The sequence below is a fragment of the Theropithecus gelada genome, chromosome 2, assembly GCF_003255815.1.
Source record: "Theropithecus gelada isolate Dixy chromosome 2, Tgel_1.0, whole genome shotgun sequence".
NCBI lineage: Eukaryota > Metazoa > Chordata > Mammalia > Primates > Cercopithecidae > Theropithecus > Theropithecus gelada.
In genome coordinates, this window is record NC_037669.1 from 52319321 (window position 1) to 52338256 (window position 18936).

At 44.4% G+C, this 18936-nt stretch overlaps 1 protein-coding gene across 8 annotated transcripts in view; it reads right to left on the reverse strand.

The window, feature by feature from the left end:
• Positions 1 to 15787, reverse strand: part of TSEN2 (tRNA splicing endonuclease subunit 2) — a 55114-nt gene extending 39327 nt beyond the window's left edge. For 4 of the 8 annotated variants that reach the window (XR_003118206.1, XM_025377329.1, XM_025377327.1 and 1 more), the window contains exons 1-4: positions 15702 to 15787; positions 10229 to 10434; positions 7655 to 7736; positions 4732 to 4768 (exon numbers count right to left, since the gene is read on the reverse strand). Coding sequence is in view for 7 of the 8 variants with exons in the window: in XM_025377329.1 (XP_025233114.1) it covers positions 4732 to 4768; positions 7655 to 7736; positions 10229 to 10417 (308 nt within the window). In the remaining variant the exon portion in view is untranslated. Of the gene's footprint in view, positions 1 to 4731; positions 4769 to 7654; positions 7737 to 10228; positions 10435 to 15354 lie in introns of all 8 variants that reach the window. The other 4 variants (XM_025377328.1, XM_025377325.1, XM_025377321.1 and 1 more) reach the window with 3 other exon arrangements.
• Positions 15788 to 18936: the final 3149 nt, after the last annotated feature.

The window sequence follows — 18936 nt, forward strand, 5'->3', positions numbered from 1 at the left end:
TGTGGCAATGCAAATTACTTAACTTCTCTGTGCTTCAATTTTCCCACCTATAAAATGTGGAGAGTAGTACTACCACCTCAAAGGGATCTTGTTATGTATTACTTTTAAAACCAGCAAAAAGAACACAGCTGTGCCAAAACCAGTAGGTTGTCTTCTCACCTGGAACACGGCCACCTATGCATACGTTTAAAAGAACCGTCATGTGAGAGGTCTAAAAAGAATCTCAGCTCTTCATATCAACAAAAGCATTGGTTCTACAGGGTCTATATATTTCCTTTATTTGAACACAAATTTTTGTGACAATATATTTTTCTGGGGAAGGGACCCACAACTTTTGCCAAATTCCTTGACTCAAAACACATGAAAGAATCACTGATTTAAAGGGTCAACAGTTCCTCCTTTGACCAGAAGATCTGGAACGAAGCGAGCACACAGACAGCACTGCTCTGCTCCTTGCAGCACAGCAGTCAAAGCAGACGTGGGTTCCAATCCTTGCTCCATCACATTCTCGTATTAACTGCATGACCCCACCTCTCTAAAGCTCAGTGACCATCTATAAACTAGGGATAACTGCACCTACCTCGTGGGGTTGCAGCAAGGATTAAATAAGACACGTAAAGTGCAAAGCCCATAAGAAGTGCTCAATCAATATTACTATATCATTGTGGAGTTTTTAGGAGTGGCTTGAAAAATAAATCAGACTCAATATATAGTATATTGAAAAAGATGTTAATGAATGGAAATGTCTTAATTCACTGTTCTTTGAGAGCAGAGGCAGCAGTGTGGGGATGAACACAGCCTCTGGAGGTCTAGGTCCTGGAGCTGGCTCTTCCATGTGGCTCTGAGTTAAGCCACTTAGTACCTCTACCTCTGTGCTCTTCTGCCATACACCAGAACCAGGCCATACCTGTGTTCCCTTTTCAGGGTCTCAGAGGATCGCTATGAAAGGTCAAAGGAGACTGAGGCTTGAAGAGCATGTAGAAGCCTCCAAGTCAGACATGATGAAAAGAGCCACAAAAACAAATGACAAGACAACAACATATGGATCAGAGCTGAAGGCATCCTCTAGCTGGCTGGCAACATCTTAAAAAGCTAAGTCCTGCTGCCATCAATCCCCGATGCTGGAGCAGTTGCAAGAAGAGAAATGAGAAGTAAAAAGCAGAAAGTGTAAGGGGCAGCGTGGCAGAAGGACGAGGCAGCAGCCACGACTGGAAGCGGTGACAGGACTGGGGAAAGCAGTACCATCCAGGACCACAAGGACACAGGACATGCCCATCCAAACACGCCACGGATTCTCATGTTTCTGCATCCTTGAACACACACCTCTCCTATTTGCACAGGGCACCGTTCTCTACTGTTGTACCGATGAACGCCCATTTACCACTGGAAGTGCACAGCAGAGTGGTTTAGAGTGGTTAGTGCACACGGGTTCTGGGGCCACAGTGCCTAAGTCCACATACTGACCCTGAGCAAGGAGCTTCACTTCCCTGTGTTCAGTTCTTCCACTTGTGGAAGATGGATAAGAACGGGACCCACCTGATGGGAGTGATGTGAGGACCTGAGACGACACACGGGCCCAACACTGGCATGATACTTAGCACTGGAAGGTGCTCGGGGAGTGCTGGTACGCCCACCCACATCAATACCTCCCAGGCTCTGGCACTGAGCCCATGTAATCTTGGGCAAGCTACTGAACCCTCACCTGAGTCCCCATCTATGAAACGGAAACATCTCTAGTACCTACCCTCGAAGGTTTCTTGAGAAGATGAAAGGAGGTAACGCAGGCAAGCTCAGAGACTGGGATTGGCACTGCTAGAGCAGTCAGCACCTGTTGGCCATAATGGCGATGGTATCTCTACCACAACACCACTACAGGACAGCACAACTGTTCACTTCTCTTCCTCTCTCACTAGACTGCAAATCCCTCAAGAACGGGGACTAGGTCTTTTCCTCGCTCTTGGGTCCCCAGCACCTACCCAATGCCTGACACACAGTGAATTCTGGCTGAATAAAGGACCACAACGGGGTGGGCGACCTGACTATCCGGGCTGGTCCTTCAGGGACATACCTCTATCTGTGTCAGTTCCCCAAAGGCATCACAGAAGGGTCCTGACACTTACCTTCAGAAAGAGTTACACAGAAGGTGCTCTTCACCCAAAGACGACTATTGTTGGAAAAAGGCCAATTTGAGTGAATCCACTTGAAATAGAAATCAGAATTTCAGAGGCACCAGCAAAGAAACAATTATGGCCAGGTGCAGTGGCTCACACCTGTAATCCTGGTGCTTTGGGAGGCTGAGATGGGAGGATCACTTGAGCCCAAGACCAGCCTGGGCAACAGAGCGAGACCCTGTCTCTACAAAAAACACAAACAACAATTATGACAAGTATATAAGTTGAAAAATTATCTAAAAATATGAACATGAATCAATTTTTCTTATATTCAAAATTTAGATTGTGATTCCAAGTGTTATGAACAAATAATAAATCAAGTATCGATTTTGGTTGGGGGACATATGTAGCTTGCTGACAGAACTGTGCTGATAACATCTATAAACATCTTTAGGTTCACATACAGAAATGGATTGTAATCCGAAAATTTCTTATAAAAAATTAATCCCCACAAGCATACCCACTTCAAGCAACATTCCTGCACTGTCACTATGTGTCGAGTCTATGTCACTTTGTCCTTTGTTATGTTAATGTAAATTCAATGCAAATTGATGGCAAATTGAACATTTAAATCTTGCAAAAAAGATGCAGGATTCATGAAGTCTATCAAAGTGATCAAAGTATGGCAAAGGGATTAAAAAATGAGAATCTGGCAGTTAGACTAGAGGAGAATTGAAGGAAAAATCAACTAAGGTGATAACGCAATAAAGTATATCAAGAGCGCTGAGGAGGGAAGAGAGAATGTCTGAATGCAGACTGAGTTCACGCCAGGCTTGCTTATTAGTGAACAGTTTATCACTTTCACTTCTCAGTGCAACTCCGTAACTGTGGGGCCTTGAGTAAGGAATAGTAGGACAACATACACCTCCCAGATTACACGCCCCAGTACCTGTGAATATGACTTTATCTGGACACAGGGTCTTTGCAGATGGAATCAATTTGATGTAAGGACATAGTGACTGGTGTCCTTAAAAGAGGCAAAATATCACATGTACCCGTACCCTGAAAATACATACATCTATCAATTTTTTTCATGCAAAAAAAAAAGGAGGAAAATTTGGACAAAGACACACAGAAACACACAAGGGAGTGACCACAGAGGCAGAGATTAGAGTGATGCATCTGCAAGCCAAGGAATGCCAAGGGGTGCCAGGAGCCAGCCGAAGTGAAGGCAGGCAAAGAAGGATGCTCCCCTAGAGCCATCTGAGGGACTGTGGCCCTGCCAACACCTTGAGTTTGGAATTCTGGTGTCCAAAACCATGAGAATAAATTTCTGTTGTTTTAAGCCATCGAGTCCGTGGTACTTTGTTATGGCGGCCCTAGGAAATGAATACTAGGGTCAGTGAAACTTCTTGGGACATTGCAGTGCTCACAAAGGGATGCTCTTCAGGGAGGCAGCCCTCTCCCTGTGCAGAACCTCTATGCTGGCAAGCTGGCTTGACCTTATGTCATGCTGTGGCCAGCCTAGCCAGGATGCAGTTCTGATGGGCAAGCTCCTGCTATTTCTGATCCCTAGGTTTCTGTTGTGGCAACCTGTCTATACTATAGCTCCTCCAAGACTGGGGGCTCTGCCAGGTTCTCAGCAGGTCCCTCCCACACACCAGAATCCCACTCCTGACCCCGGCCTGAGGTTACAGCCAGAACAGCCATTGAGATCTTCCTGGTGCCACCACTCCTTGCCACCCCGCTGGCTATGGGGTTGCCAGGCATGTAACCAAAAAGGAGCTGCTGGATTTTGCCCGTATAGGCTAGAAGCAAGATGAACAAAATCACTGAGACTTGAGAAGTTTTATAAGGTTTCATGGAAGAGCTGAGACTTGTACTGTACCACAGGCACAAGGAGGTCTGGGATGGATGGAGACAGCCAACAATCTTACCAAGGGACCACAAAGTGTGGTGCTGAAGAGAGAAGGGCCTGATCTCTGCTCTCCAAGCACTGACAGTCTGAACCTATGTATGACACATGAGGAGAGTGCTGCACGCCAAAGAGGACTGTGGGGGCCAGAGGAGCAGCACCCAGGACAGAGGACGGTATGGTGGTAAGGAGAGAAACCCAGGAGAGATCATGCATGAGCAGGATCGAGGACATGCAGGAATCAGCCAGGCCGTATGTGTGTGTTTGGGGAGTCGGGGAGAAACCTTCCAGGAATGTCCAGGATTAAATGAGGAAGGGCCTCTGTGAAAGCCTCTTTCTCTGACCCTACAGTGTAGCTGGAGGAGAGGGACAGGACCATCTGTGCCCACTGGGCAGAAGGCTGGTTCAAAATCTAGGCCCAAGAATATGAGGACTTAATAACATAGCTATTACAGGATAGTTATTCATAATTTGGAAAGAATTCAACTGGCAAAACAGTATTTAAACAAACCATAAACTCACGTAAGGCATTTCAAAAATGACTTGATTCACATTAAATTCAGACATCATTTTCAAGGATACATCTACTACCAAAAAGAGAAAGGAAAAAAGGTGTGGACTGGACTACTACATGGGACAAGACTACCTAAAAACATCTGACTTAAACCATCATTTTGACAGAAGCCAAAGTTCGTTATGACTTACCTCTTTGATGTGATGATAGGCATGTTTGTCTTCACATCTGGAACAAAGAAGTTCTATTAGTTTCAGGCAAATTTCCCATAAAGGGAACAAACACTAAAAATCTAGTAAAGACTGAGAATTTTAAGGTTCACAAAATCACACACCTAGAAAGTTAATACTGTCCAGTCAGCAATGGCAAAAATATGCTTTCTATGCCATCCTTCCCTGAACCCATACCCTTGGCAGGTGCTGCCCATCAATCACATCAGTCTTGGTGGGCTTACAGGGGACCTCAGAATCCTTCTCAACTCAGGGCTCCAGCTAAGCAGCAACAGCACGGGATTGGAAACCTCTCTGCCACGGCTGAATGCTCATTCCAATTTCCAAATGAGAATGCTGAGGCCCTAGAGGTATGAACTTCATCTGCATTCTTCCCTCTTCACCGAAAGCTCCTTACATGTGTATATCGAAAGGGCTGGGAAAGTGAACTTGATTGCAGTGTTGGTTTTGGATGTGGATTTGGGAGTTCAGGGCTTCCAGCTCTAGCTCCCTGTGCAGAATCTCAAACTGGCTTGACCTCATGTTATTTTGAAAGCCAGCCTGATGAGGGCGCAGTTCTGACAGGCGGGCTCCTGCTGTTACTGAATCTTAGGTTTTGGTTGTAGTAACTTGCCTGTACCCCAGGCATAAGCAGGGCATCAGGTGGGAGGACTCTTTCCGCCCAAAATGTTCATCAGGTCACCCAGTGGTCTGATTTTTCGTCCTGGTCTTTTCCTAACTCTGCCTTTGGGCTAATTACTTCTCTTTCCCCAAACTCAGCCTCTTCTGCATGCATTAAAGGCTTGGAAGAAATGATGATCAGCTTTAACACCACAGGAAAGTGATCACACCCAGCCAAGACAGCACACCTAGTGACTACTATGGTTGCTGTTTAAAGCCAATACATTTTGAGGTGGTTTATTAAGCAGCATTACTGTGACAAGAAGTAACTGACACAAAGTCTATCCCATTAGGTTGAACAATCAAATCACTATAAAGTTACTCAAATGGCCAGGCTCAGTGGCTCAGTCCTGTAATCCCAGCACTTCGAGAGGCTTTGACGGGTGGATTGTCTGAGCTCAGGAGTTCAAGACCAGCCTGGGTAACATGGTGGAACCCTGTCTCTACAGAAAACACAAATATTAGCCAGATGTGGTGGCATGCGCCTGTAGTCCCAGCTACTTGGGAGGCTGAGGTAGGAGGACGGCATAAGCCCAGGAGGTGGAGGTTGCAGTGAGCTGAGATTGCGCCACTGCACTCCAGGCCCTACTCCAAAAACACCAAAAGTTACTCAAAATAATTTCTCCCTGTGTGGTTATACAACCAACTTGATATAAGCTTTCAGTTACTTCATTTCTATATTTTAAAAAATCCCTTGTAAAAATTTAACTTGTTTTTTTTTTTGGAGACGGAGTTGCATTATGCCGGCCAGGCTGGAGTGCAGTGGCGCGATCTTGGCTCACTGCAACCTCTGCCTCCAGGGTTCAAGTGATTCTCCTGCCTCAGCCTCCCAAGTAGCTGGGATTACAAGTGCCTGCCACCAAGCCCAGCTCATTTTTGTATTTTTAGTAGAGACAGGGTTTTGCCATGTTGGCCAGGCTGGTCTTGAACTCCTGACCTCAGGTGATCTGCCCGCCTCAGCCTCCCAAAGTGCAGGGATTACAGGCGTGAGTTACCGCGCCCGGCCGACTATTATTTTTTTAAACAAGTGTTGGCAAGGATGTGGAGAAATTGGAACCTTTGGTGCATTGCTGGTGGGAATGTACAATGATGCAGTCAATGTGGAAAATAGTTTGGCTAGTTCTTAAAATGTTAAACAGACAATTACCATATGACCCATTGACTCCACTCCTGGGTATATATCCAAAACACATAAAAAAATAGACTCGGATACGTACATGCCAATGTTCACAACAGTATTATTCAGAAAAGCCAAAACACAGAAACAATCTAAGTGTCCATCAGCAGATGAGCTAAAGGCACTATGTCCAAACAATGGAATATTATTCCACTATAAAATGGAATGAAGTTCTGATAGACGCTATGGCAGGGACGAACCTTGAAAACATGCTAAGTGAAAGCAACAGACACAAAAGGGCAGATATTGTATGATTGCATTTATATATGAAATATCTGTAATAGGTAAATCCATAGACGGAAAACATATAAAGGTTACCAGGGACTGAGGAGAGACAGGAATGGGGGAAAAGAAAACAAAGTAAATGCATATATAATTTTGCTAGACATTGCCAGATTCACCTCCATGAGGGCTGCACCACAAGCACCCCACCAGCAATGCAAGAGAAGGTCTGTTTCTGAAGTCCTCACCAATGCAGTATATTGTCAGACTTTTGGATTTCTGCCTGATTGTTGAAATGGTATCTCAGTGCAGTTTTAATCTGCATATTTTCTTATAATAAAACATTTAAAAGATCCTTTCTAATTATGTTTTAACATGCTGGTATTGGTTCTTAAGTGATTACCATGAGAATTCCTTAGAGAAATACTCCAAAACAATTGCAAATTAAAGAGAATCAGCAAGGGAGAACTATACACATACATGTCATGGCTATTATAAATTCTAATTCTGGAAACAAAATTTTAAAAATGTTGCATAGTGCCACAGGTGAGCAGGTACTTAACTACCAGTACCTGCCACAGGCATAGTACTCTGCTAAGCAAACACTTAACAACAGAAAAGCCCAATTAACACTTGATAATTCTAGAAATTAAACACGCTGTCACCCAATCATAACCCTTTTGCTTTGATTAGAATTATTCTTTGGCAGTAAAACTGCCAGTGTACATGTTACTTCTCTAGAATTTTACTATACAATCTGAGGTATAAGATCAAAAATAAAGGAAAATGATAATTTGTCAAAAGAACTGAATGATACAACTTTACCTTTCCATTTAGCAACCAGTTTAGGATCTGAAATTGTGAAGTTTGGACGGCTTCTTGAAAGAATACCTTTTCCAAAATAACCCTTCCAGGAAGAGAAAACAAAGTTAGTTCATGTTTAGTTGCCAGGTTTTTTAGCTGAGGTAGAATATACAGTAATCCCTCAGTATTCACAGGGGGCTGGTTCCAGGACCTCTGGTGGATAACAAAATCTGCAGAGGGTTGAGTCCCCAATATAAAATGGTGCAGTGTTTATATATAGTCTATGTAGGTCCTCCCATATACTTTAAATCATCCTAGGCTACTTATAATATCTAATGCAATGCAAATGCTATGTAAATAGTTGTTATACTATATTGTTTAATACAAGAAAATAAAGTCCCCATTTAGTACAGATGCAATTTTTCTTCTCAAATATTTTCTTTTTTTTTTTTTTTTTTTTTTTTTTTTTTTGAGACGGAGTCTTGCTCTGTCGCCCAGGCTGGAGTGCAGTGGCCAGATCTCAGCTCACTGCAAGCTCCGCCTCCCGGGTTTCCGCCATTCTCCTGCCTCAGCCTCCCGAGTAGCTGGGACTACAGGCGCCGCCACCTCGCCCGGCTAATTTTTTGTGTTTTTAGTAGAGACGGGGTTTCGCCGTGTTAGCCAGGATGGTCTCGATCTCCTGACCTTGTGATCCGCCCGTCTCGGCCTCCCAAAGTGCTGGGATTACAGGCTTGAGCCACCGCGCCCGGCCTCTTCTCAAATATTTTCAATCGAAGGTTGGGTGAATCCACAGAAGTGGCACCCATGATATGGAGGGCCAACTGTACCCATCTGAGTTAACAAGAGGTTTGCTCCACTTTCCACGTCTTGACATTTTCCCTCTGATTATCTAATGACGACTAAGGATGTTCTTAGCATAATACCTTTCTAATCACTTCAAGAGTACTAGTAAGTTTTTGGCACATATCATTTATCCCATAACTAATGCTTTCAGTCTAGGTCTTATAAGCCGAGGGCAGGCAGAGGCAGAGTTTCTTCTTTACATATGGTTTGGGAACACGCTGCCTGAAAGCAGGAGCCATGCTGCCCACCAGGTCCAAAAAAACCTCTTGGATTCTTTCATACTCCAGAATTGAAGTATTCCTCTCATTCCTGCTGATTCCAAAAACAACATGCATTTTTCCCCTTTTTACTATAAAATATTTAAACACACAGAAAATTGAAAGAATAAAACAAACACCCCTTTCTCCATCTAGATTAACAACCAGAATAAAAAGGCCAGGCATGGTGGCTCACACCTGTAATCCCAGCACTTTGGGAGGCCGAGGTGGGCAGATCACTTGAGGTCAGGGGTTCAAGACCAGCCTGGCCAACATGGTGAAAACCGGTCTCTACCAAAAAATACAAAAATTAGCCAGGCATAGTGGCATGTGCCTGCAGTCCCAGCTACTCGGGAGGCTGAGGTGGAAGAATCATTTGAACCTGGGAGGCAGAGGTTGCAACGAGCTGAGATCACGTCACTGCACTCTAGCTTGGGTGACAGGGTAAGACTCTGTCTCAAAAAACAAACAAAAAACAACCCAGCAACAACAAAAACCAAGAGGAAAAAACGCATACAGCACTTTATAGAGCCTCTTGCTTAATGTTATATACTGTAAGTGAAGGCCTCCCTGGTGAGCTGCCCTTGGCCTACTGAGACTCCTGCCTCACCACGGCCAGTGCCACCCACTCTTCTATAAAATGTCTAGAGAAGGCACATTTATGGAGACAAGATGCAGATCCGTGGCTGCCTTGGGCTGGGAGTGGGAGCAGGGATTAAGTGTGATGGGCACAAGGGAACTTTGTGGTGATGGGAATGTTCTAAAACAACTGTGGTGAGAGTTGTGCAACTCTATAAATTGATGACAATCACTGAATTGTATACTTACAATGGGAGAACTTTATAATTGTAAATTATAACTTAATAAAGCTGTATTTTAAAAATGCCCACAGCAATGAACAGACTGTGGGAATTTTTTTTTTTAAGAACTACCAGTCTTCATTCAACTTGATCAACGCTGGAAAACAGTAAAAACTAGAACTTGTCCTCATCTGAGAAGAGGTCTCCAACCAGGAGGCAGCAGATAAGGAGCTTCACACCAAAGCCCCACCTGATCCGTGCCTGAGCAGGGACACCATACCACGCTGTGGCTACCTCTGGGAACAGAATGGGAGTCAGTGGGGAATTTTTACTTTTTTACCCATTACATTTCTGTAAATTACTTTTTTTGTTCCTTCAACAAACATGCATTGCTTTTACAACTAAAGACAAAAAAAAAAAAAACCAAAAAAACAAAAAGCCAATCCATTGACTCTACTTCATCACTGAAATAAAGGTTTGTGGGCAGGGGTGCTCCATCTGTCATTCTATTACCCTAATGTATGGCTTTTGGGCACTAATTCAAATTGTACTTTTCCTATAACTGGACCAAACTGCAAGGAAAGAATACACATTGTTCATGGTTGGTGTGGGGGCATGGCTGGGATGGGGAGAAGGAAAGGACTGCTTGCTCAGGGTTGTCTGAAAGTAATCCTGCCGAGGCTGCCCGCACTTACTTTCCCATAGAGCTGCTCAATGTCCTCTGCATTCCTCACAATCACATTGTTGTTAATCATTTCAGCACGGAATATCTTGAATTCTTTCTGAGGACCATGGTCCTGACCAAAAGGGATTGGCAATGGAGACTCGTAAGTCTCATACACTCTTCTTTTCCTCTTCGGGGCATGGAAAACTGCTTCTGCCATTTTTCAGAGGAGGTATCCTTTAAAGAGTAGACAACAAAGAGAAAGAAACAGACAATCAGTAACTACCTTGATTCAAAATGTGAGTACATCTGTACCGAGGCTCAGAAAACTTAGGGGTCTGTGGGAAGAAATCAAGTATTTATAAAGCAATAAACTAAAAGTAATAAGAACAGTTTGTGTGAGCAATGTAAATCACATTGACCCAGAATATGGCAATTAATCCCCCAAAATAACCCCCAGGAAATGAGTGGTAATCTTTCTACTCCAGTTGACAATGCTGAGACCTAGTGACGTGCCCAAAGCTGCAATGTTAGGTCTCCAGAGAGCAAGCACAACAGGATTTCTGTCTACCAGGAGTGCTTCCATTTCACCCACCCAACAGACATTTACTACCAGGAATTCCTAATAATCATAGGTGCTGGGGAGACAAAGACAAAACTGAGACCCTGTCCTCAACAAATTAAATCTTGCAAGCACTTCATTTTCCAAGAGGATCTTAAAATACACACTAAACACTGGGTCAATCAGCTCCCAACATTTAAAGTACATTAATAAATAATAATGACAGCAGCAGTTATTTAAGGGTTGATTATATACTACCAAATGCTACTGGCTTCAAGCAGGGACTCTAAAGTCAGACTACCAGCATTGGAATCAACTTTACCACTTTCTAGCAGTGTGATTTTGGGCAAAAGTCACTGACTCTGTGCTTTAGTTTCCTCACCTGCAAAATCAAGATAAGAACAGATTCTATCTTACAGTTGAGATCCATAAAGTGCTTAGAACAGTACCTGGCCTGGCACGCAGTGAGTATTAGTATTACAGGGTGAGCAATAGCAACACCATTTTATAAATAGGAAACAGATTCAGGTTAGAGAGATTTGTAGAGGACCCCGAGTGTGGTGGTATCGGATGACCCAGGTCTGTTGAACTCCCAAGCCCATGCCCTCTCTCTGGATTCTGCTGAAAGCACAGGCAGGGTCCTACTTTTGTCTTTTGTCTGATGACTATTTCTCAAAATCAGATGGTGAAGGGTTACTGAGCAATAATGGAATTACCTATCGTGCACCCAGCACTACGAGGGAGAAGAGGAAGCCAAGGCCAGTATGTGTCCCTCTGGGGCCATACATTGGACCCAAGGAGACAAAACAAGTATATAACATACCTGGAAGCATAGAAAGCAAGTTGGAACTAACAGAACAGGCTGTGATCCACTAATGTCTAAAGGAGGGAGTAAATGTGAGCATATTGTGTGACGCAGGCACAGAGATACAGCAGATGCACTTAACCTAGGAAAACTTAACCCTATACAGGGGAAAACAATGTAAATGGTGTAAGACATTCCACTCAAGGAGCAGCTGTCCTGGAATGAGGTGGGAAACTTGAATCTGCTGCTCCCTCAGTACCAGGACTAGACTTGATTTCAACTGAGAGCTTACCTGGTGCTTGAAGATACAGTGCAGCCAAATCATACACACGTTTAACCTACATGACTCCAAACCCTCACAAGGGAAAAAAGAAGACTAATTACTTAGGTGGCTCCTGCACTCAGTACTTGCATCCCATTGGCAAGGGACGCCATCAAGCCTGAAATAGTCAAGAAGGTGGCCAAAGCTGAGGGAGGGGAAGGTGAGTGGCTTTAAGAGTGTCATGATCATTAAGAAATGAAAAGGCTTATCCAATGTGTGATGATATCTTTATCCAACTTCTCAAGGAAGAAGCTGAGGAATTATATGAGGACATAGAAAAACACAGACTAAAGAAGAGTTAGAGGAATTGATACATCAATTACAAAGATAACTATGAAAAACAAGAAGAATCAGGAAGTTGGAACCTTCCTAGAATTGCCAGTGTTCTAAGCAGCAACATGCTAGATTAATTTCTAAATAAGGTATCTTGAAGGAATTACATACTGAGCATTACTTTGTACATTTTATATTTATGCATGCACCTTGCTGTATAGTGTTTATAACATAACCATGTCTACTACATGTTCACAGGAAACCTAAGAGATTTTCTTAAGAGCATATTTTGACTAGGCTTTACCTTGCTTGCTGACTTATCCCTCAGCCCAAGCCAACTATCACATTTAGTACTCAATTGGAGAGACACTAATTTATTCTAAAACTGAAAATAAACACTGCTTTTTGGGGACAGGATGCTGGTCTCCAGTAAGGCACTTTTTGAAAGACTTCCAGGAATGGTTTGGACTTTTATGGGATTTTTCACTTTTATAATAACCTCTGCTCAGCAGCTGACTTATATATATTACATTTGGAATTTAAAAAAATGAAAAAAGATTTAATGGCCACCTTCAAGAAGTTCTAATAAATTCAACAAATAAAGAGTTGTATTTTAGCTTGCCTCATTTGTTCAGCGTTTTTCCCTCTCAGGCTGCTGTCACATCTAAAAAAGGCAAGATTTAGCTGTGACACTTGATCGAAAGAACTCTGTACTCCAACCCAAGTGTGTGGGATGGAAGGGTCCCTGAGACAAAACACCCCTCATAATCCAAGTTCTTGTGTCACTCTTGCTCACGTGGCTGCTCACCCCTCAGGAATTTGGCTCGCAGTAGGCCTTCCAGACACGCAAAGCCGCCATTATTATTGTGTGACCTTGCACAACCCACTTTCTCTAAGCCCAGTTTCATCTTCAAATTTAACAGGACTGAAGGAGTCTGGCGGTTCCTCAAAATGTCAAACACATATTTATGACATGATCCAGCAACTCCACCCCTAGGTACAGACCTAAGAGAACTGAAAACATATGTTCATGGAAAAATTTGTATGTGAATGTTCACAACAGTATTATTCATAATAGCTCAAAGTGGAAACCATCCAAATGTCCATCAACAGTTGACCAGATCAACAAAATGCAGTCTATCCATATAATCAAATATTTGGTCATAGAAAAGGAATGAAGTTCTGATACATTCTTCAACACTTGAAAGCATTATGCTAAAAGAAGCCAGACACAAAAGACCACGAGACAATTAATATAAAGTGTCCGGAATAGACAAATCCATAGAGACAGATTACCAGTTGCCAGAGACGGGGAAAAGTGGGAAACGGGGGGTGGGTGGTGACAGCTAATAGACAGGGGGTTTATTTTGGAGGGTGACGAAAATGTTTTAAAATTAGATTGTAGTGACGGTGATGGTTACATAACTCCGAGAATACTAAGACCACTGACTTGTACATTTCAGAAGGGTGAACTTTACAGAATTATATGGTATCTCAATAAAGCCACTTTTAAAAATTCAGAAGACATCCCCCAGGCCATGTCCTGCAAGAATTGCTTCACAGATACCAGCGTGAAGCTTCTAGAAAAGATCGAAAGAAACTCTCTGGGAAGGCAGAGCTCACTTCCCAAGGGGGAGAAATTCAAGAGGACAAATCAGATGATCTCTAGTTTCATGGAAGAGTCCTCTTGTGCTTAACTCGAAAGGCAAAGCAGAGGAGAAAAGACTGCATTTGCCATTCCCTGTATCTGCAATGGACATTCAAGAAATGGTTCTTTAGTGCCACGGCAGGAGAATGGCATGCTGTAAGAGGTGGGATGTGAGTAAAATAAGAAGAGTAAACTGTAGGTACCAGATGCCAGAGGCACTAACTGTGCCATGTGCTGCACATGTGGGTACTATAGTCATCCCTTGGTATCCACAGAAGGACTGGTTCCAGGACTCACCCCCTACCAAAATCTGCAGCTCAAGTCCCTTACATAAAATGCAGTATTTGCATGTAACCTATGCCCGTCTTCCCATCTACTTTAAGTCATCTCTAGATTACTTAGATTACTTATAATACCTAACACAATGTAAATGCCAAATAATTATTATTTTTTAAATGTCTTTTTCCAAATATTTTTTGATGTAATATTGGTTGAATCCACAGATTCGGAACCTGATAGGGACAGCTGACTGTACTATCCTCATTCCACAGATAAGAAAGAAGAGCCGTGCCTGAGGTGCACAAAAACATACAGGAAAGACTGGGTTAGTTGTCAAGAGGTTTGGGATGCAAAGGCTGGTTTGGAATTGGAGTCACTGCAGGTTCTTAAGTTGAGAATGATGACTGAAAAATGTAGATTAGGAAAATTAAACCTGGGAGTGGTACATCACACACAGTGGCCCTCAAGCTTAGCTACCCTTAACGCCTCATGCCCAGTCCTCACCTGCAATCAATTACATCAGAATTTCCTGGGAGGACCCAGGTGATTTTAACACGTAGCCAACCACCTGTAACAGCACGGTCTATTCAAACTCACTTAATCCCAATAGCCCCCTGAGGTAAAGACTATTTTTATTTCCATTGTACAGATAGGGAATGTGACTCAGAGGGGCCTGGAGCACCTCTGAGAAATCGTTACTTCTCCTTTCCCCAACCTGCGCACACCTGACTCCAGAGCTGCGTATTCTTACTTTCTATTAAAAGCAAGGTCTGTTTCTTATTCTTCCCTTGAGCACACAAGCTAACACCTCTTAGGTGCTGGTAAATGTCTATCAGGACAACAAACAAAAAAGTGGGCGGTGGCTCCATTTAATTTTCCAACCTTCCTGGACTAGGTGCCAAACAAACGTGGTTTAAAAACCTCCCACCCAGCAAATTTCACCTTCTCCCAACCAAAACACGCTTCAAGCACCACCTGCGCACCTCCTGGGCTCAGGGAGGCAAGGATGAAAGGGACAAGGTAAACAATCCTGCCTCTGGGGAGCTTTCAAGTTAGAACCTGAAAATAAGCCATAGAAACAGATGACAAGCCTTTGAAAGTTGTTGTGAGGATTAAATGCATAATTTTGCAGAAGGCGTTTTGTTCGGGGCCTACCACGTGGAAAGCGCTCGCCAGACGACAGCTGCAACTATTAATACAAATAAACAACTGCGCACCCAAATAGCGTTAAGGGCCCCGCGAATTCCTAACTCCCTATTTCAACTTACCCCTTTGCTTCTTTCCCTGACTACCCCCACACCCGACCGAACCCCACCAGAGGCTGAGGCTCCTCTCGGGCACCGTCAGCTGCACCTTGCGCCCCAGCCCCACCAGCCCTGAGCAAGGCGTCGGCGTTTCCAAGAACCAAGGGCTGCAGGCGCACGAGGAAGACGCGGAGGCGCTCGGAAGCCTGGCTCCCCGTCCCGGCACTGTCTCGGCCGGCTGTGCGACCCCACCACAGTACCCGAGCCCTTTCCGCTCTCGCCCTGGAGGGCTTATCGAAGAGCGAGATTTCCTCTCGCGGCAAAACACCAAACTCGGAAGGGGCCGCGCGTTCTTCGCCCAGGGCCCTTACCTTTCTTGGCCCCATGCGCTCGCCGTTACCTCGGCAACGCCGGCCGTGGGGCGGACACCGCTGCCATCAAGCAGTGCGGCCGCAAAGCCAGCCTAGTGCGCAGCCGCAGAGCGCCTGTTGGGACTTGGTGGAGTGCGCCTGCGCATGGCCGGCTGGCGGGTGTTCTGTGCGCCAGCTCTGCCACTGCGGAGTATGACGCGGAGGCTGGGTGTGTTCTTTGCTGCTTTCTGCAGGATTGTACGGATACCAGAACGGTCCTGCAAGACCCATTTTACAGATGAGATGAAGTTACCCGTCAGATGTCACATAGTCACGTGGGAGGTGGGAGAGACCTAGAGTCTTCGGCTCTCGGAGGATGGGATATTTGAGGCGACCGGCAGGACTTTATAATTGGCCCTGAGGAAACTGATCTCATCTTTCTCAATGTAGAAAGAGGATCACAGTAGCGCACCTGTATACGCTGCAGCATGCGGAGAACTTGCAAAGACCTTTCCTCTGGCAGACACCTGGCCAGAAGCCTGTGTGTGCCCAGACTGCCTGTGCAGTTAAAGGGACAACAGGTGGCAGGTCCACCTGCTCTGCATCCCCATTTTCCCCTTCACTGACTGTGTGAGCCTGAATGACTGACAACCTTTCTGAGCTTAAGTTTGCTGAAAAATAGGCCATCAGAATTATGGGAGATGAGCAAAACTAGAGTGCAATAGGAAGTGTAAATTTCTCCTGCCCTGGTTATTTTAAAGGAGGCCTATGGGGAGTCCAATATATACCTTCCCAAATATGAATCACAGGAGTTCCACCTCACAGACTAGGCAGGAGGCAAAGAAGGGTTGCAAGGATGAGCAGCAAATACTGCTGGAGAGATTCATGGTGCTAGATGTGATGATGGATGTTGAATTTTGGACCTTTGCCAATGTTCTTGCCTCCATTCCTTCATGCATGCTGTTGCCTCTATGTTCCCTCCCTTCTGTTAGCTGCAGTAATTCCTGGTCAGCCTTTAGGTCTCAGCTCAGATATCACCTCTTCCAGGAGACATCTTGCCTCCCCAGGCGTGCTTGGGTGACTTGCCTCTGCGTTCTGCAGTAGCCTGGCATGGCCTGTGTTGTCCCTGTTTTTCTGGCCCTTTTTATTTTTTGAGACGGAGCCTGGCTCTGTCGCCCAGGCTGGATGGCAGTGGCACCATCTCAGCTCACTTAGCTCACTGCAACCTCTGCCTCCCAGGTTCAAGTGATTCTCCTGCCTCAGCCTCCTGAGTAGCTGGGATTACAGGCACCTGCCACCACGCCCGGCTGATTGTTATGTTCTTAGTAGAGACGGGGTTTCACCACGTTGGCCAGGCTGGTCTCAAACTCCTGACCTCAAGCGATCCTCCCGCCTCAGCCTCCCAAAGTGCTGGGATTACAGGCGTGAGCCACTGCATCCCGCCTGGCCCTTTTTGAACTGCACTGTGGCCTTGCTCTTGGTAGAGTGAGATCATGTCACAGCATTCAGTGGCTCCTCTGCTGCCAGGACCTTAACTGCTAGGCTAGGGAGTTCAGGCTTTAGATAAACCAAAATCAAAGAGCTTTGTGGTAAGAATGTTGCAAAAGAAAGGGAGAAAATTGGCAAGAGTCACAGGATGTGGTAACAGGATGGATTGGGCAGAGGAGCAACAGCTGAAGAGAGGCTGTAATACCCAACCAGAACATGCCAATTTAAGAAATACTGGTGTTAGAATTAGAGGGCTTTAACAATGAAAGGGATTCAGAGGTTGTCCAGTTAAACTTCCTTATTTAACTGATTAAAAAACAGGTCCAGTGGCACTGTGAGTTGTCAGAGATAACCAAGCAGGTCTCCTAGAGCCAGATCTCTTAAATCCCATCCTAGCCCGTGGAAGGATTGGGGTTTGGGATCTCAAATTTCCCTCCCAAAAACATTAAAAAAAAAAAAAATTAAAAAAAGAAAAAAATTCTGGAAATTTCTAAAAAGAAAGAAATAGTTCCCCGAGATTTTCTCGAGTGTATTTTAAACCCTTTGATATGGTTATTTTCAAACATACAATACAAAAGTAGAGAGAAAATGGTCCAATAAATCATCACTTCCAGCTGGGCACGGTGGCTCACGCCTGTAATCCCAGCACTTTGGGAGGCTGAGGCAGGTGGATCATCTGAGGTTGGGAGTTTGAGACCAGCCGGACCAACATGGAGAAACCCTGTCTCTACTAAAAATACAAAATTAGCTGGATGTGATGGCGCGTGCCTGTAATCCCAGCTACTCTGGAGGCTGAGGCAAGATAATTGCTTGAACATGGGAGGTGGAGGTTGTGGTGAGCCGAGATTGCACCATTGCCCTCCAGCCTAGGCAACAAGAGTGAAACTCCATCAGAAAAAAATAAAATAAAATAAAATATCACTTCCACAACCTTCAACCTTTGGTATCTCATTTCTTTTGCATTCTCCATATACACACTTTTATCTCCTTGCTGGAGTATTTTAAAACAATCCCAGACATTATATGACTTCATCCATGATATTTCAGTAGATATCTCTAATAGATAAGGACTTAATTTTATTACAATACATCTGCATCTACATTATATATATATATATACACACACACACTTATATCAACTGTGTAGTTCATTCTCATTATTTGAGGTAATTCTGTTCTATAAAGTTGTCACAAACACTGAAGTAGAAAATACTGAACTATGGGGCCAAGCGCGGTGGCTCACGTCTGTAATCCCAGCACTTTGGGAGGCCGAGGTGGGCGGATCACGAGGTCAGGAGATCGAGACCATCCTGGCTAACATGGTGAAACCCCATCTCTACTAAAAATACAAAAAATTAGCCGGGCGAGGTGGCGGGCGCCTGTGGTTCCAGCTACTCGGGAGGCTGAGGCAGGAGAATGGCGTGAACGCAGGAGGCAGAGCTTGCAGTGAGCCGAGATCGTGCCACTGCACTCCAGCCTGGGTGAGAGCAAGACTCCGTCTCAAAAAAAAAAAAAAAAAAAAAGAAAATACTGAACTATGTTTCCAGGAGAAATACAAGGTTAGGTGTCTGTGAGTCTCTGGTCGCAACATTTTCATCAACTGGTCAATACATAACCTCACTTCATGTGTTTCTGTTTAAAGACACCTTATCTAATTTGTTGATTCATCAACATTGAACTTGCAGCCAACAGCACTATAACTCCTGCCTAAAGGAGGCTTATCTAACACACCTATTTTCTCCAATAAGGCACATTTCTTGGGTGGGGA